The 20,614-nt window shown below is 39.7% G+C and overlaps 1 protein-coding gene across 1 annotated transcript in view; it reads right to left on the reverse strand.

Moving 5' to 3' along the window:
- cdh16 (cadherin 16, KSP-cadherin) overlaps positions 1-20,614 on the reverse strand; it is a 175,563-nt gene that overhangs the window by 137,056 nt on the left and 17,893 nt on the right. Inside the window, exons 3-5 of the mRNA XM_051932212.1 lie at positions 18,615-18,713; positions 6,914-7,042; positions 4,525-4,666 (exon numbers count right to left, since the gene is read on the reverse strand). Coding sequence (XP_051788172.1) covers positions 4,525-4,666; positions 6,914-7,042; positions 18,615-18,713 — 370 coding nt within the window. The remainder of the gene's footprint in view (positions 1-4,524; positions 4,667-6,913; positions 7,043-18,614; positions 18,714-20,614) is intronic.

The raw sequence follows: 20,614 nt of genomic DNA on the forward strand, positions 1-20,614 counted from the left end.
CATTCTGTTTTGACATCCTAGTTACGACTTTGCTTCTCACCCCGATGATGTCTTATTTCCATTACCATCTTCTGGTCTTTTCTCAGTCACAATAATCCTCAGACAATTTGTATTTACCATAACAGGGGCATTTGCTACCTTACCAGCTTGCGTTGTTTAGTTCACATTTTTAGATTATTGTATTTTTTGTTTTTCTCTTTTCAGTTTTTTTACATTTTATTCTCTCTTTGAATATTGTTGCTTTGCATTGTGGATTCAATTTTGTTATCATTTGGTTGTCTTCCATTTGTCTGTTTTGTTAAACTTTCCTGCTTTGTTTATTTTTTCAATCTTTTTAAAATAAATCTTATTATAAAGCTCAATGTTTTTGATTCTATGACACAGGGGTTTTCAATTCCCCTTTCCCTTTTTGTATAATAAAAAGCTTTGGTGCCTGTTGCCTTGTGCATGGTACAAAGCCTGCTTCAGGTCAGGTTTTATTTATGTTTCAGGGTTTTGTGGTAGCCTTGAGGACTAGTTTTGGAGATAAAGCTTGTTTTTGAGATTCAATGAGCTCTGCAATCATAATAGTTGAACACTATTGATAGAGCTTTGTGTTTTTAATAATCTGGCAACTCTTACAGCAATATTCATTTTGCATATAACAGAAGGGATTCCCATATATTACTTTATCTATATGCTATTGCGTGATTTTACTCTGAAGGGTCAAAAATGTAGACGCCAGTTAGTGTGCGTTGTCACTTAATTAGCATTGGCACTCCTGACTAGCAAGGCAGCACCCACAAAAAAATACAGTATATCCAATAAAAATTTGTAACAACAAAAATAACCACAGTATCAATCAATATCAAAAATTTAAAAAGAAATCAGAGTGTAATTTAATGAAAACCTAACAATAACAATAAAAATACAACAGTAATAATTCCAAAAATTAAAAAAACAACTTATAGATTTCTATTCTTAAAAAAAAGTTCTCCTTGTTCTTAAAAGAGAGATGCTTATTTTCCTTTGTTATTTTAATTTCTGTTGAGAAGTGAAACATTAGAAAGAATTTAGCAAAATAGATTCACTAGCACTATTAAAATTATTTAACATTTTGTTCTAGATTATTTTCATATTTTTTCTGTCTGTCTATCTAATATATTTGTCTGTCTATTGAGCAGTCAACTAACTTCTTAATGTGTAGTAAGTAAATCAACTAATGAACATCTTGCATTTTTTAGCAATATTTCGAAAAGTAAACAGGCTTAAAATTCAAGTTACTGTTATAAGAAAATCTTTTTTAGTTAAATCACACATGTGCATCTGGAGACCACCTTCAGGGCTTTGAGGAGGTAAGCAGTGCCACACTGGGACAAGAGGGGGCATTAATTGTAATGGTATCTTCTCCTTTCTCTGCAGCTTCAAACAGTCACCCAAAGGGGACCCTAGGCATGCCCACAAAGCCCCAAAAGGTTCAGCCCCTTTCGACCCTAACAATACAAAAAGGAGCTACAGTATTCCCAGAAGGTGGCATCACATTCTGTTGGATTCCCAAGGCAGAAAGCAAATTGTTCATGTTTGTTGTTTGGGCCCTTTTGGCCTTTTTTTTTATTTAACTAGATGGGGTGACCCAGCTGGTACCACAACTCTTTTCCAGAGTACTAGAACTTCTCAGCCATAGTACAGTAAAGTATTTTTTGGACCATAAGGCTCACCGGATTATAAAGCGCAATAAAGCGCAATATCAATGAATGAGTCTACTTTCATACATAAGGCGCATCGGATTATAAAGTGCATTCAGCGAAACAAAACAGTCAGATAAGTTAAACTTTATTCAACTCATTCACAATAACTCTCAACATTGTTCAGTTGTAACATAAAATACAAAACAATACATTCACTTTTTCATTTCATTTCTCTTCCACAAATCCATCAAATTCTTCATCTTCAGTGTCTGAGGTAAATAGTTGGGCGATTTCAGCATCAAGCATGCCTGGATCTCTCTCGTCATTATCCGAGTCAGTCTCATTGCTGTTACTTAGCTGTTTAGTGATGATTCCGCTCTTCGTGAAAGCTCGGACAATACTTGAGACTGATACCTTAGCCCAGGCATCCACAATCCATTGGCAGATAGTGGCGCAACTCGCCCGGCGTTGCCTTCCTGTCTTGGTGAATGTGTGTTCACCTTCTGTCATCCAATGCTCCCACGCAGCTCGCAATTTAACTTTGAGCGACCTGTTGACGCTGATATCTAACGGTTGGAGTTCTTTGGTTAATCCACCCGGAATGATGGCAAGCTCCGAATTAGTTTGCTTCACTTGGATTTTGACAGTATCGGTGAGATGGGTGCGCATGGAGTCACAGATCAATAGAGACGGAGATTTGTGGAAAAAGCCATCCGGTCTCCTGATGTAAACTTCTCTCAGCCACTCACTCATCTTCTCCTCGTCCATCCAGACCTTTGGGTTAGCTTTGATGATGATGCCGGCCGGAAACTTTTCTTTTGGCAAAGTCTTCCTCTTGAAAATGACCATGGGTGGTAGTTTCTGGCCATTAGCCTGGCAACCGAGAACTACAGTGAAGGATGACCTCTCATTCCCTGTGGTCTGTATAGATACCGTACTGGTTCCTGTTTTCTCAACAGTACGGTTGACGGGGATGTCAAAGGTAAGAGGGACCTTGTCCATGTTGCTGATGTGCTCTGGCCGGATCTTCTTTTCAGCGATCTTGTTCTTGCAGTAAGTGCGGAAAATGGCCAGTTTTTTTTCGTAATCCTTTGGCAGTTGCTACGAGATGGTAGTTCTTGTGCGGATGGAGAGATTACGTCTTTTCATAAAATGGAAGCACCAAGAAGGACCTCTTCGAAAGTCAGTGATCTTCATGTCACGTGCTACCGCTGTTGCCTTGAGTCGAATAGAGACTGTAGAGACGCTTCTACCTGCTGTTCTCTGTTCAATAACCCACTGTTCAAGTTTGTCCTCTAACTGTGGCCATCTCGCTTTGTTCCCTTGGAAACTCTGTTTGGTCTTCTTTACTTGGCGCAGGTCATCTTCTTGCTTCCTCCACTTCTGCACCATTGATTCATTAATGTTGAATTCTCTCACAGCTGCTCTATTCCCATGTTCTACTGCGTGCCTGATAGCCTTGAGTTTGAAATCCGCTTCCTAAGTATGTCTCTTAACAGGTGCCATTTTGGGGTCCTAATAAACACACCGTATATTACCGTATGTTGAAGTACAGTACGTATTACTCCGCGAGGCCCCTGACTACGGTAGCCGTAATGCTCTAACAATCCATCAAGCGGTGCAGCTTAGTAGCTTACCAAAGTCATTCTAAAACATTTTGACAGATTTTTGAGCACCGTGTACCACATAAAATCGGTTCGAGGTCAGTAAGCACAACCAGAATTAATACATAAGGCGCACCGGATTATAAGGCGAATTGTCGATTTTTGATAAAATTAAAGGATTTTAAGTGCGCCTTATGGTCCAAAAAATACTGTAATTAAAGTATGGTTGGTGAAGATACTTCACTATTAGGACATAAAATGGTTTTCTGTACTTTGTCATAAACTTTCTGATGCTCTCACTTTGAAATACACAAATAATATATTTGGCTGATTCACTCATAATTTAATGTACGAGTTTAAACATGTGTATTATTACTTTATAATTTGAAAGATTTAATTGCACTGTATGAATTAATACATGTTTCAAAATGAATTGTAACACCCCACTAAAGGTAAATCCTTAGTTGTGAGCACCATGGTCCTGGCAGAGTATCGGAGGACTGACACAAGCTGGATATGAATTCAATAGGGTGGAAGGGATCAATGATAATATGTTGGGGCTAACATGGACTGACAAGCAAAGGTCATTACGCTTGTCATAGCTAAAGAGATACATGAAGGTATAATCAAACAGCATGCATTATGACCAAATATAAATGAAAACAATTCAAAATGAGTCAGAATCATAATAAAGCTGCAAATGACCAAAACATGTTAAAAAGACCCATGGACAAAGGCTCTGAAACTGCTTCAATAACAAAGCTCATAAGCTTACGCAAACTCAGGAGATGAAGAAGCAATGGCTAAGAAGTAGAACAAGTAACAGTGTCAAGGATGTAGAGAAGGGCAAGATATCACAAGATATTGTCATGAAAGCCATATTTAACATAACATCCATCAAAAAGTATGCCTTTTTTTTGCCATATCACAGCCAGCTTATAATTTTCTATAGATTCAGTCTAATTTAAATATTATACTTGGTTACCTAGATTTGATCCGCTGTTGTTTTAGTACATCACTTAAGTGTCATTAGTGTGCTAATTTTTGGTTTGCTTTAAAAGGCTTTCATTAGCCTGATCAGATTTACAGAGTGGGAAGCAAAACAAAACGATTGTTAGCAGTTATCTCAACAGAAAATAGGTCATTAAAAAAACACAACAGAATCTCTGTTGGCACACTCTTAGTGATGCTGACCATTGTTTTTTATTTATTTTTTATCGTTTCAAAGAGCTTTAAGTATGTTCTGCTCTTACCAGATCGTGTTCCCACAGATACTTTTGTTGTCATGAACTTCTCTGCAAATTTGGGAGTGTTGTCGTTTTCATCTCCTACATTGATTTTGACAGTAATTATAGTTGGAGCCCCTTCTTTAACATCCTTTAGGGTGTCTCTCACCTGTAAAATAAGGAATAAAAATTACGGTGGCAGAATGTTTTGTTTACTCTGCGTTTACTGAAAGCAAGTTGCCACACTTCATATTAATTAGCATAGAAGATGCTCACAGACTCCCCTCTAGCTTGATTGCCTAATTGTTTCATTTTTGCTGCAGATAAGTTACATTTAAAAGGGCTAAAGCAAAATTAGCAGATTACAGATGAATAAAGAGTTCTGGCACCCCAGAAAAGAGTAGGAAATGTGAGGCAAGTTAAATGGCAAAAATCTTCACTAAGTAACAATGAAGTATAAAATGTTGTGAATAAACAGCAGTTTTCATTTTTTTTTTAAAGTGGGCAAGATACATACTGTATATAACACAGTGTTTCAAAACTGCATGACAGATCTTAATGCAGAGGGGGGGGTTAGAGACTATGTTAGGAGAACAGGCCCTAAGGCAAGAATCAACCCTAGATGAGGAGCCAGTCCATCACAGTATGCACTAAAGAACACTCCCACAAAGCACCAGTTCAGAATCACCAATTAACTTTATACATACGTGTGTAATCTCCACTCAGACAATGAATGGACATGGTATTTGAACTCAGGACAATGCATCCATAAATGTTTTGTGTGCGTGTGTTTATATACTGTATATATAAATTTATAGTGACTGGGAAGGTAAAGGATTCGCATACTTTGAAAAGTGGCACACAATCTTCTGATGTGCTTTACACACTTCCCTTTAAGTAAAGAAACACACTTTATAATGAAGTTTTTAGAAGGCATAGTGCAGGATGTCCTGTGTGCTGCATAAATACTCATCTCACAGGTTGAAATGTCATTTAAGTCTCCATTATTCTAATGAAAGGGGTCTTCTTCATCAAGGATTTTTGTCTAACATGTTACCGCAACAGACACAGACTGAGCCTTCTTGCCTTGCTACAAGAAAACAGCTCTGAAGGCAACTTAATTGAATTCTACTGAATGAAGCTATATGTCAGCAGAATCTCAACTTACAATTATAAAGTGTCCCATAACATTACAAAATACCAAACGTATACACTGTATATATAATATATGACCCTTATGGGGATCAAACCTCAGACGTCAGCGTCATAAGCGAAGCCTCTGACACTATACCACAGCAGTTGGTTCTCGTACTTGACAGGGTGAAGATCAGAGTATTACATTTATAGATCTGATCACAATCTGATTATTTTGATGTATACCTAGCAGGTAACACTTGTGGTTGGTTGGTTGGTCAGTTGGCAAATATCCACAACATCCTCTCAGTTGCGAGATGCAGATCAAATGATGCAAATTGCCAGTAAAGATTAGGAGCTAGTTAGTAAGGAAGGCACTCACTTCTTGTCATGTAAGGCTCAGTGAGGAATCAGAAGTCCCCTTTTTAACTTCCCCGTTTGACACCTTGTGCTATTTTGCTTTTTTCGACTCTAACTCTTTAGCTGCTACATTGTAATTGATACAGTCACTCCATTTTTGTGCCACTTAAAGTTCAAGCCAGATGTGTTTTTCATTAAACATCGTCAACTTTGATACATTATGTGGCTAGGTGGATTCATTCAGTAATCATAGCTTGCTTTTCCAGACAGCCCCAGAAAACTCCATTTTAATTTTAGAGCTATCAAAAGAGAAATCTGGATGTGCTTAAGCTCTGCATGATAGCAAAGAAATGAATATTGTATGTAATTAACATATTATAAATTTTAAATTGAGTTTAATTGCACTTTTAGGATATAATCTAAGAGAGTAACTGACAACAACTATACATTAAAACATTATAGTCTGTGCGTCCAGTCCCTCTGAGCAATCTGATCGGTCTGTTTGGCTTTGGTAATGCAATGAGAAGAAGTAAAGGCATTCAAGGAATGCTGAGAGAGTCACCTTTAAACACAGCAAGTATAAAACCAGGGTGAGAAGCCACCTCAAAACAGAGTCTAACAAGTTAGCTTTACAGAAATGTGCTCAAGAGAGGAAACGTTGGGTATGAGAGATTCACACACGCAAATACAGAGAAAGGCAGTGAAAGTACACATTGGGCAAGAGATAACAAATGTTTTTTAATTATTCTATTACCTGTCTTTGACAGGTACTGTGGCTATAGTTCTATATAAATTACATCATATAAAAATAGAACAGCAGCATAACTTTTTTAATTTTAGTATTTATTATTATTATTATTATTTTGTAAGAGAGCTTTGAGCTCTCAATAATAAAGGAATCTCTTGGTAACATTTTACATACCTGCAGTGTATAAGAAGGTGTTTCTTCTCTGTCCAGTGGCATAGTGATTAAAAGGAATCCTGAATCTATGCCAAATATGTCATTCTCATTTCCTTCCAGAGTGAAGTTGCACGTGGACTGGCAAGGAATCTGAAGGAACAAATGCCATCAATATAGAATTAGTTTAATATCAAGAATTAAAATCCCACAGTTGCTATTGTCAGGGTCTTAAACGGTAAAGCTGCACTTGGTCATTGCATGACCTTCAGCAAGTCACTTAGCTGGCCTGAAAGTTTCACAAAGTGTAAATGCTGTTCAGTATACATAAAGTAGTTTGGATGGTGCTCACTGTTAAAGGTACCACAAAGCATGACTGTTAATTGATACTGTGAGCTACCAGAACACTTACAAATCAGCCTGAAGATATCCATGGATAGCTGAATTTGTGATTAAAAGAATTCATGTATTTTAATACAACTTTTTTTATTGTGCTCACTATCACACAGTGCTTTTGAAAATTACAAGACCAATGTTAAGTCAACAAAAGAATTGAAATGAACATAATCCAGCAGCTGCCAGGCATTCTATTCTGGGTGGTAAGAGTCAAAGAGAAAGGTGTCAGGCTTTTCCACTCAGCACCAGATGAAAGAGACAGACTGCATTACTCCCTCTGACCCAGGAGGTTAGAGACTGGGTGAAATCTAACTGCAAATTGTGCTCACTAATTGCAGATATGGCTCAAGCATTGAATTTGAATCTATAGTGTTAAGGTGACAATAATAGCAAAAAACACTTTTAAATCACAACTTTCTTAGAATTCACCTGTTCATTTCTTTTCCAAACCCACTTATTCAATAAAGAGGCCATAAACCAAGCCAAGCCAATAAAGCCAAGCCTAGATGGGATGATGACAGGACATACTCAGATGTAACAGTTGTGATGGATGGCCGGCGAAAGTTTCCGGCCCTCACCCCCAGGCCGCCAGGAGGAGCTCTCCTGACAGCATGGATGTACCCCGAATTCCAGCAGGGCCTCATGGACTTTGTAGTTTCTATACACAACCCTGCTGGATAACTTGGGGACCACCGGGAGTCGCTGTAGGGAGGCTGGTGGACTCTTACGTGCCCTATAACCTGGAAGTACATCCTGGTCACATGAACAGGAGAAATGACGTACTTCCAGGTTGAAGAAAAGGACTTTTACCCTGACCCGGAAGTAATAAGGACTTGTGGACTGTTGGGCAGGAACACCTCTGGGTCACGGAGTATAAAAGGACTCTGTGAAAGCCCAGTCACTGAGCTGAGCTGGGAGGAAGGGTGGCGAAGTGACTGGGAGAGGAGGATTGGTATTTGTGTTTGATTATTGATTAGTGAATTATTGTATGTGTAGTGTGGAGTGTAGAGTGCTTGGTGCACACTATTATTATTTAATAAATAATAATTATACTTTTACCTCGTGGCTGGCGTTGTACCTGAGGGTTCAAGGGAGCTCTAGCGCCCCCTACTGCTACACAGTGCTAGGCTAGAGCTGATAAATAATCTAACCTGTGTATCTTTGAAATGTGGAAGGTAACGAGTATGGAAACAACAAGCAGTACTTGGGCCTGAACTGCAATCCATGAACTTGGAATAGTGATGCAGAAACATTAATAGTAAAAATAATTATAGCAACAATATTAACAGACATCAAAATATCAAATGAAAAAGGAAACCAATAATTTTATTAAAAAATAATCTTTCCAGTAATACATACAGGTACTGATATTTGTTGTAACTAAAAGCAATAACTAAGCTCTTTTATAAAGTGTGTTCGGAAACAAGACCGATGAAAAGTAACAGTGAGAAGCGTATGCTAAAACAAAAGTTTGTTCCTCCTGTTTGAGTCATATATTTACAGATCCAAGAAATGACACTTTAAAACAGTTAATGTCATTATAAAAGCAGGTTCCATGACAAGTGAAACAATTTTTAATGACACAAAAAGGAGTGATGTCAGTTTTTTAGTTTGGAAAAGACCCACAGAGAAGCACTTTGTTGTTTTTTATGAGAAGCTGGGAGAAGAAAACATTACAACGGTCAAGCTTTTATGTGAAAAACTTCACAAACAAGTTTATCTGACTCTTCCTGGAATAAAAAGGGACTTGACCTTAACTAGGAACAACTGGTAGCCAATGCTGGGACTGTTCCTACCTTCAAGTGATATTGCTAGAATAGGAATCTCCCCACATGAGTGTTGGCTGTATTACGGTAAGTGGTTTCCATTATGGATTGGTGGATGGATGTCTTTAATAAGCCCCATTGAGTGGCCCTTTTCACAGTATGCCACAGAGAGGTAGGTCTCAGTGGCAGGAGCTATGTCACCAGTTTACTTGGGGTCACAGCATGTTCCTTAATGCTTAGTGGAAAACTCAAGTGTGCTACATCAGTGTGCAGATGCTGTCCTTTTGAGGAATCCTGCACACACTGAAGGCATGCCATCTCCTCGTTGTGTCTGGATTATTGTATTTGCATGGCAGCACTACCGCTCTCCTGTACTATAATGTCCTGGCTGTTTTCATTGTCCCGACTGGGCATTCCATGTCCAAAGCTTTGCTTCACTAATGACAAATAGAGTTCTTCTTAACTTGTTCATCCTGACTTACTGCATTGTCTGTGCTGAAAACTGCTTTTATTTGCAGAATAGAAAAGGTGATGGGCAATCAGACTTGATTCTGAGTACATCTTCAAATAAAAATCAAACATTAAAAATTTCTTAAATATTTATTTAAGAATAACAGTAATAGTAAAATCAAACTCATCTGAGCTATGTATGGAGGAAGTGTCAAATAAATTAATGATTATGTCTTAAATTGTAGATAGATAGATAGATACTTTATTAATCCCAAGGGGAAATTCACAATTGTGTCACATTCTGCTGATTCGAAGTAAATTGCACAAAGATAAAGTAGAATACATGCAATGTTATCCATTTATCACTTTCAGAAGGAAATTATTTCAGGTTGGGAAGCCAGAGACCATCATGACAGCACTGGACTTGAGTCAGAAATTAACATTGGACAGGCACCATGTAACACTCTTTAAATGTTTAGCTCATTCTGTCATTGTCTGGTAAACTGACTTTAAAAGGTGAGCAGTTCATCCAAACTGCCTGAAACTTCTTTACAGGTCACTATACCTGCCTAGAGAGAACATCTCATCAGCTGCCCAGAACACCAAAGCATTTCTCCATCGAGCACACAAAGACAGATTATGGGTGTCCTGCATGTCATTAGCATGTAGAAAGACACAAAGAAACATGCACAGAATGTGCAAAATTATACATTTTTTATTTTGGAGATAGCAAACATAATACAGTATGCCTATAGTATGATGATACTATAGTATGATGGCTAATATTTTTGTGGACACAGTTAATTCTGCAATGCATCATCTTGGCAGGCTGTCAATGAATTATTAGACAGTTGGCAACCCAAACACTTTGGCTTATGATTATGGTGTTCCTTGCAAATGTCTGGGGCAACTCACAACTACTGTGTACTGCACTGGCAAAAATCTTTCCTGTATTGTGAAGCTAGCTTTCACGCGGTATGTGCCAGAAGGCAGATCGCAGCGGATTAACAAGCATGCTCTTTGTGATAGCTCTCTAATGCTTCAGTAATAGTCACTTGTCAAGCCAGCTGGATATGTTGCCTTGGCATTGCTTCGTCCACAATGAAACACAAACTGGGAAATTCACAGCATGTGCTTAATACAGTCACGTTAGCTGTCGACAGCAGAGCACTTAAGTGACTAACCTTGTGGGAAAATTTGACAGCCGAAATGCCACTTCAGATTACAGTTTATATAAGTCAAAGCAGAAATTTGGGAGCTGAAAATAGTGCAGCGTATCTAACATGTTGTCAGTTCCACTGCTATACAAGACATACGCAGACTTAACAATTTGCAGTGACCTTGCACAAGGATCTTGTCTTGAAATATTGAACATTTATTGTTATTCATCTTTAAATCCTGCCCCAGCATCACTAGATGGAAACCAACCCTGGACAGGGTGCCAAACCCATGTTGCCTGAATGGCCTCACTCACAAGTATTGTGAAGAATGATATTAATTCTTAGTTTGTTTCCACAAGATGTGGAAAACACAATGTCTTTTATAGTTTTTTTTTCAATCTCAGGGATTCTGTTTCTGATGTTACTTTTGTGTTTAAAGCCTCCAAAGAACCCTTATCATTTTTGTAAACAATGTCATATTAGGTGCCACCATTTTCTGTCATTCAGCATTGCAGTTTCCATGGTGATTTTATCCGGAAGGCATTAACAGATTACGTCACTGGATTTCACCATTTAAAGGTTGGCACATGCATCCCTTAATTATCTGAGATCTGGATGTTGAAAGGTCTTTGGTATGTTATCCTACTTTTGAACTCGGCATGTTTTCTTACCAAGTCTTTTCTCCTGATCCTCATCATTAAAAAGCCCTTCTGTCCCCTGCAGACAGAACAACAAGTAGCCTGTTTAGGGCCACCGATTAGCATAACTCAAAAGTCTTTGATTAAAAAAAATGAATTACCTTGAGAGAAAAAAAAAACAACACAAACATGATGTGTGGACTCAACAAAGACAGCAAAGAAACTTGGGATTTAAATGTTTACAGCATTGAGATACCAGTGCTAATAATGAGTAAGATTATACCCTCCCTCAATTACAATCATATTGTAGCTAACTGTGCAAATACAATTCTGTAAGTTTGAAACAACAATTTTTGTTTCAACTTCCTCCTCTCAAACACAAAGCCCTTTTAGAGCATTTCAGAGCAATAATACACTGTAAAAACTATAATTATGCATACAAAACAAACATTAACATTTTTATCGGTGATATAGACCTAACCAACATTTATGCCTTGTCAAGACACTAATATAAATACCAATATGCAGTACAAAAATACAATAAAACAATAAACAATCTGATAGCCAATATAGCCAAAACAGTGGTTAACAGGGAGTTTCCTGTTTCTACAGCAATAGATAGATAGATAGATAGATAGATAGATAGATAGATAGATAGATAGATAGATAGATAGATAGATAGATAGATAGATAGATAGATAGATAGTCACACATGTGCACATGGGAAGCTGCTAAAGGGTCTGAACAGTGAGAATTCTATGCCTGACCAGGGGATGGCGAGGTGCATAGACTTTTTCTCTCAATCCTCTGCAGACCATTGACGGGAAATCCCACAGGCTTCTGGCACCCATGCATACGTCACTTCCAGTTTCTCTCGGGGGGGTGGGGAGTTAGCAGTTTGGAGGGTGGGGGTTGGGGCCCGTGATAACGTCACATCCAGTGGCCATGGTGACGTCACTTCCGGTTCCAACGCTTGTGATGATGTCATTTCCGGTTCTGGCACCAATGAAGACATCACTTACTGTCTCAAGGTCATCACTTCTAGTCCAGACCTTTAAAGCCGCCATCTTTGCCACATGTCTTCAGTTCTGGTTTGGACTTTGAACCAGACACAACTAATCAAAATTTAACCCTTTTGCAGCCAGGACATAATACACAGGTGGCTGCCCCAAACCTTTTTCATTTCTCCTGTCCATTCTTGTGACAGTGGCATAGTCAGCAGGATGAAAGGATCCCAAACGAGAATGGGACAGGACCTGAAATATAACCAGGCGGGAATGTACCATGGCTGAGTTTCCGAGTGGGTGTTTCATCCCGGGGTTCGGAAAAAACCAGGTACAGGCTCCGCTCCCAAAACACATAACCGAACAAACTAAGAAACACGGAGAGTGCATGGGAGGGTCACACAGGATTGGGCTAATCCCTACTGGGGAAGTGAAAGGGGCTTAATATGTTTTCTCTGAGGAGAGAGCTGTTCCACCCCCCATAAGGCCAAGGCCTTTATTAAATATGGGACATCTCCAAACCAGCAGGTGGCTAAGGTTTGGCGCTGGCATTTTGACCCAGAGCGGTTGACCCAGTCACAGGCTATGGCCGTTTCAGAATACTGCCCTGCAAATTGTGGAGCAGGTGGCCTGCTTCATATTACTCACCAGCCTCCCAAAAAACTTCACCCAGCCGGTCTGGGGGACATTTAAAAATATGAGCGAGCTCATTGAAAAAACTAGGAAAGCCTCACAATCGGGGAGGACAAAACGACTCTTTAGCAGACGCCAGAGGGATTACGTCCCAAAATCTCTGCCCCTCCCTTACAAGCTGGATCCTATTCTGAAGTCCCCAGATTCGTGGGCACACTGCTTACTCAGGAATGAGGTGGAATGCAGGTGGAGAGAGACGGGAGGTTTTTGTGTACTTACGAATCCCCTGAAGAGTCCTGATACGAGAGTAGTAGTGGTAAATGGTTTTAAAACAGAGGCCCTCTTTGATTCCAGCAGCAACATTTCCACTGTTGATCGCCAATACGTACTGCCATGACAATGGGTAAAGGCTAAGACCAGTCTAACCTGTATCCATGGAGAAACCCTTAGGTATAGGTCTGCCGTCTGTATCATCAGTCATGGAGGATCACTAAAAACGTTAGCTGTAGCTGTCCTCCCGAATCCACCTTTTCTGATGTCCCATTCGAAAGAAATGGGGTTGATATAGTAGGACCCCTTGAGCCCTCAGCCCGAGGACATAAATACATATTAGTTCTCGTGGATTATGCTACCCAAAATCCTGAAGCTGTTCCATGGGAATTGGTAGGGCTCTTTGTGCGAGGCGGCATCCCTAAAAAAGTCCTTGCGGACCAAGGGATGCCTTTTACCTCGGAGACGTTCAGGGAAACGGTCAAGTTACTTAAAATAAAGCACTTAAAGACCATGGTGTATCATTCTCAAACCGATGGCCTAGTAGAGAGGTTTAATCAAGAGATCCTTCGCAAGGTGGTCAGCGGGGAAGTCCCACAAGCCTCTATGGGGTTCTTGCCTTTTGAATTATTATGTGGACAACAGCCCCGGGGCATATTGGATATTTTGAAAGAGGGCTGGGAAGGAGAGGCTCTTCCCTCCACAAATATATTAGAATATATTGCACAATTACGAGAGAGATTTGGAAAAATTCGGCCCATACCTAAAAGTCACATGGAGGAGGCGCAAGGAGCAAAGGCACAATTTTATGATCATGGTACATCTCTCAGAGAATTCCAACCAGGAGATTGTGTCATGGTTCTAGTTCCTACCTCCCATTCTAAATTACTAGCCCATTGGCAACGTCCATACGAAGTTAAAGAGAGGAAAGGACTCGTCGATTATTTGGTGAAACAACCCAATCGTCGACCAAGTGAGCAGATATATGACATGAATCTGCTGAATCTGTAGTAGGAAAGGGATTCCGATCCCTCCTCCGTTCAGCCCTGCTCATTCTTTGATCATAAGAATGCCTGAATTAAACCCTAGACAGAAACCAGGTCTCAAAGAAGTTGTCTGTCCCGGAGGTAGTGAGTGTAAATCCTGGAAGGACCTCTCTGATTGCACACGACATTGTGACTGAACCCGGGGTTATAGTCCGCAAATGCCCTTATCAACTCCCCGAAGCACAAAGAATGGAAGTGGAGCTTGAAATCAAGCGTATGCTGGAACTAGGAGTGATAGAGGAAAGTTATAGGCCCTGGTCCAGTCGAATAGTCTTGGTTAGTAAGCCTGACAGAAGATGGAGGTTTTGCAATGACTTCCGTCAACTTAATCAAGTCTCCCAATTTGCCTATGTGATGCCACGAGTGGATGACCTCCTTGAGCGGCTAGGGCAGGCAAAATACTTGACCACACTTGACATAACGAAGGGGTACTGGCAGATAACTTTAACAGACTCCGCTAAGGTCAAGACTGCGTTTAGCACCCCTAGTGGCCACTGGCAGTATCGTGTCCTTCCATTCAGGTTACAAGGGGCACTTGCAACACTCCAACATCTGGTGGATAAATTGCTCCCTCCTTATAATTCGTACAGTGCTGCATACCTGGATGACGTAGTCATCTATTCCAGTACATGGAAGGAACACGTACAGCAGGTTCAAGTGGTATTGCAGACACTGGGCGAGGCCGGGCTTTGAATCAATGCAAAAATATGTTTTTTTGGGTTGACAGAAGCTAAATATTTAGGCTACCTGGCAGGTCGGGTTATCGTGAAGCTACAGTGTTCTAAGGTAGAAACCATATTGAAATGGCCCTGTCCGAGAACCAAGCGGCAAGTCCAAGTCTTTCTTGGCTTAGCTGGGTACTACCACCGGTTTGTACCTCGGTTTTCGGAGAGAGTGCCTCCCTTGACTGATTTAATGAAGAAGAGGGCCCCAAACAATGTGGTATGGACTAATAAGACTCTGCATTTAGTGACTTAATCCAGGCCCTTACATCAGCACCTGCATTGAAAGCACCTAATGTTTCACTGCCTTTCATTCTCCAGATGGATGCTTTGGACATAGGCCTGGGAGCCGTGCTGAGCCAGAGCGTCGATGATGTTAGACACCACGTCATGTTCCTAAGCCGGAAACTGCTAGATTGAGAGACCAGGTATTTGATGGTGGAAAGAGAAGCCCTTGCAATCAAGTGGGCGATTATGCAGCTGAGGTACTACCTCTTAGGCCAGGAGTTTACTCTTGTTACGGATCATGCACCCCTGCAGTGAATGGCCCTACGCAAGAATTCAAATCCGCGGGAAACCAGGTGGTTTCTTGACCTAAAGCCATATAAGTTTTCGCTCATTCATCGTAAGGGCTCTCTCCATGCCAATGCCGATGCGCTTCTCGGGTTCATGACCTCTCAGTCAGGTCCACCTGACCCGATGGGGGGGAGCTTTGCCACACACGTGCGCATGGGAGGCAACTAAAGGGTCCGAATAGTGACAATTCCATGCCTGACCAGAGGATGGCGAGGTGCACTGACTTTTTCTCTCAATCCTCTGCAGACCATGCCGGCTCCCGTGATGACATCACTTCTGGTCCAGACCTCCTTCTTTGCTACATGTCTTCTGTTTTGGACTTTGAACCAGATGCAACTCATCAAAATTTAACCCTACTGCAGCCAGACCATAATATATGGGAAGCTGCCCCAAACCTTTTTTTATGTCTCCTGTCCATTCTTGTGACAATAGATGCATGGGACTTCAGTTGATTAAATGCTGAAAAAAGTAATATCTTCTGGAAAAACAAAAACTGTAGTTTTAACCCCATGACCAGCAACCCAGCTTTTGCAATGAGGGACTGCATAGAAGAAACATTTCTAGATCGGGTCGCCTTTAAGAAAGCCTTAAAACAAAGCTGAGATCACAGCAATGCAAATGCCACACTTGGCCAGATTTCTGTACATTTCATAAAGTTGTGAATTTCACCAGTGACAAAGCCAGAACTGCAAAGTGGATGGGCCAGGAAACAACAGGGTTCTGCGGGGTTTCCATTTAAGACTGCATTATGGAGGGGCTTTGTTTCAGGTTGGGGGGGGGGGGTTGCCTTCTGTATTCCCTGTAGCTTCACCCGTGATTGTCACCCAAGACAATTGAGAAGGCTGGTGGCACGTTGCAAGCATGAAGACATATCATGTGCCAATATAGACAATGTCAGCAGACCAGAAGGAGAGACCATCCAAGATCTGATTGTCTTTCAGTGAGAACACCAAAGCAGAACCAGTACATCAAACTGGTTCATCTGAGAGATCATTTTAGACCTGCCACTGATTCTATTGCTGAAACTGTCAGCAGACACTATGACTACATAACTCCAGGCCTTACAGCAAGGTCATCAGTCAGAAGCACTCTTCTCACACTTCCCAGATGTCTGACTGTACAGCAGGCCAATTCCAACCCATACACACATCACAACTATCTTGAGGAATGAATGCCTGCTCTTTCAACCTTCATCCTATAGAGCACAATTGAGATGCCCTGGATGGAAAAATCCAGGGGTGTGACCCTCTGCTCTGTCAAGTCCTTATGCAGGAATTAGATAGCACCCCACAACTCACTGTGTGTCAGAGGTGTCAAGGAGTAGTGACTTGAAGAGGTGGTCACAAGAAATACTGGAGGACTGCAAGGCAACTGTTGTTAATGTTTTTACATTTACATTTATTTGCTTTATTGGCATTTATCCAAAGCGACTTACAAAAGAGGTATACAATTGAGCAACATTAGGCTAGGGCCTGTCTGTTCAGCAACTGTGATAGGAGAGGACACACACGTTAATTGTCACAAGTGAAAAGATGGAGGCGCCCATGCAGGCTGCGGCTTACAGAGCTCCCGTGTCCACAATGTCGCAATTTCATCTATCTGTATAGTTGTATATGGTTGAGATGACAATAAAGTTCACTTTTTTTACATTTACAGTCATAGATTACAATCAATAAAGCAATTAAACTTAAACAAGTTAACCAAGGATATAAAATATTTTTTGTTTTAAGTTGATTTTTGGTTTTGAATTGCTTATTGTTGTACATTTTTGTTTCTAGACGCTTCATTTGCTTATTGTTATTTTAGCTGAAATTTCAGTCCAAAAAAAGAGTTGGACCAATCCTTTTTCCAGCATTATACTAATTCCTGAAAAAGTAAAGAAAATATGACTAAAGCAAAGTTATCTCCTACCCTGCTACTTTATTTTGTTCACTTCCAAAGGAATATTCAGCATAATACAATAAAATCATTTATGCTTTTAAAATTGTGCAGGTCATTCTTCTTATTTGCCCTTGGTTACCCTGTTCACATACAAGACTTTTGTTTCTGATGTATCCATATTGACTTCTTTCTAAATTCAATAATATAAAAAGTACACTATAATATATAGTAGCCATCATAAGGGGGGTAATTGCACTGTCTCAATGTGAAGTTGCTTTTAAACACAACTTTTAAATATAAGTTCATAAAACTATTTTTTGTCATTTGATGAAGAGCAATATTTTTTTATGGAGCCAATATGGTACAAATCATTAAAAAATGTAGTGAAGGTAATGTTTTATATCTGTTAAACTCGATTTTGTCCCTTCATTTATTACTCATTTCTGTTCAATGTCTCTTTTCAGAAATGTGTACCTATAGTTCATTGTACTACTTGTTTGTGTTCTCCCAGAGTTCAATAAACAAGCAAGGAAAATGACAGCAGTGGTAAACCACTTTTATGAATGTTCCTGTATCAGTGTTTCTTTTTAAATCACACAACCCCAGAATGTGGAGGGGGTCACCCATGACTGCAATTAATTTTACAGGATGACCGTCTCTAGGTCACAATAGCATGACCATAATAGGCTCATAAAATGAAATTATTTCTACTATGGGCCTTTCTCTCATCTCATCTCATCTTATTCACATTGTCAGTGTGAAGGTTGTGGTGTTAACAAGCTCAACAAATGAGACAGACGTCTTTATCCACAGCATGACCTTTCATCTCCTGGGGAATTCCTAAGCTTTTTAAGGCCAGCTGTGATATAATATAATCCCACTAGAATGGCTCAGGTCACTTACCAAGCACTGGTGCACAAAACAATATAAAAGCTAAAGAGGATTTTTGTATTTAAGGTTTTATAATAATAATAATTCATTATATTTATATAGCGCTTTTCTCAGTACTCAAAGCGCTCTCCACACAGGGAGGAACTGGGAAGCGAACCCACAATGTCAAATCCACTTAGAATTCAATAAATATAACCAAATATTCACCATGCAAGTAAAGATCTACCAATGGATATCAACCCTTATATATTAAAAAAAGGTATTTAAAAAGTTATACACATTTTTTACCTACCTTGATGTAGACATGATTTGTCCAAGCAAACTTTTCTGGAATTGTGTATTCCAAAACTTGCTGTCCATCACATATCCAACAAAGCAAAAAGAGCACAACCTTTTGACAAAGACAAGCAAACCCATTAGGTACAGCAACTGAATGAACAAGAGTAATGTACTATTTTATATATTTGTAAATGTTGTTAGAGTTTGAGTCATTTTGAAATATTTAGCAAAGAATTCTAGTTTTCAGTCACATCAACACATCTTTATATGTTGACTGAAAATGTGAAATCAGGCTCTGAGAATGAGTATGAGTGTGGGCATGAGTGTGCCCTTCAATGGACTTATTCCAAGGTTGGTTAATGCATTACACACAATGCTGTTGGCATAGGTGCTAACGCTATGATGCTGAACAGATTTATATGGGTTTGGTGATGGACGAATTAATGAATGATGCACACTAATTACGCTGACAGAAATGGAGAGCCAGTATTTTTTGAAAGACAAGGACAAGAGAAAGTGGTGGTTTAACCTTTATAGTTGACAGACTCCAGGTAAATGAGGCTTGACTTGTCAAGCTGGACAGGAGTGAAGTGTATTCTGGGCAAGCTGAAAGGTAAAGTGGGACCTAAGAATGTTTTGTATAGCCAGACTATTTGCAGCTTGGTGAAGCTTTTTGATTCCTATGGGAACTGACCTTGAACTTGTGTGATAGCTTCCCTATGTTTTCAGAAACTGTGAAAGTGTTAGGCACTTTGCTAGTGGATAGTAAGTCAGGTGTGAAGTGGAGTGGGGGGGCGAATGGGTGCCTTTGATACAAAGTTTTTTTCAGTAAGAGACCCAGTTCATTTTTTTGTTTAGTTCAGTTGGTACTTTGTTGCTAGAATGGAGTGTTTGATTCATTTGCTGCCTTTCTGACACTTTGAGAGGAGCCACAAACATGTAAATGGAGTCTGCTATTTGCTTAGCTGCTGGACACTTTGCAAGTAGCTTTCTCTACAGCAAGAATGTTTTCTTTTCACTTTTTGATTACGGATATACTGCATAAACTATCATCTAAAGCTAAGTTTCTTAAACATTTTAAAATGAGGACCCAAATGATAAAATGGGTACCATACAGGGACCCAAGAAAAGGATTAATATCACAATGACATTGGAGTCATCAAGAAACAAATAGCAGTGGTCATATAATAATTTAAAAAGTTTCCATTCAAGCACATTTCTCACAATAATATTACTAAAAGATAAAAGTAGGAAACAAATGTGTTGTTAAAGCAGTTCTTCATCTATTCATTTTCAAAACCGTGTTCCCTGGAGCAGAGTCACAGGCCAGCTGGAGCCCATCCCAGCAACCACTGGGCACAAGGCAGGAACAATGTCTGGACAGAGTGCCAATCCATCAGAGAATAAACAAATTCACATACACAGGGGTTAGTTTAGAATTGCCAATGCACCTAATCTGTACGCCTTTAAACTGTGGGAGGAAAATCCCTTAAAATCATCACATTCTTGTGCGTATCTGTTATTTTTATTTCAACATTTGAATCTAGCACTGCTCTCTCTTCACCTCAAAAACATGTCTGCTTCATTTCCTCCTATTTATCCCCTTTCTTTTACATGCCTTTGCTGTAAGTCTTTGTCGGATTGTTTAATAGGTTGTGATATAGGAGGTGGTGTTATACTTAATATATTTTTGTGCCACAGAAATGAAAAAGCTCCATGATGCATTTCACATACTGCCACAATAATAAAAAAGTACACTAAATTGTGGGTGGCATATCATTTAACATTCACACAATTTTACTACATAATTATTACACATGTCTAGGTTGTGACCCATAGGACCATCTGGAGAATGTCATCTGAGGCTGAAGGAAGATTGCATGAACTCACCCAGGCTGTATAATTCTTTGTATTGCTTGTATTTTCTGCTATTGGTTATCAGGCAATTTTTAAGTAAAGGCTCAAGCTCAATATCTGTCCAATTATTGATTACTAGCATTGATGACTGCTGGA

This window comes from Erpetoichthys calabaricus, chromosome 9 (assembly GCF_900747795.2).
Source record: "Erpetoichthys calabaricus chromosome 9, fErpCal1.3, whole genome shotgun sequence".
Lineage (NCBI taxonomy): Eukaryota > Metazoa > Chordata > Cladistia > Polypteriformes > Polypteridae > Erpetoichthys > Erpetoichthys calabaricus.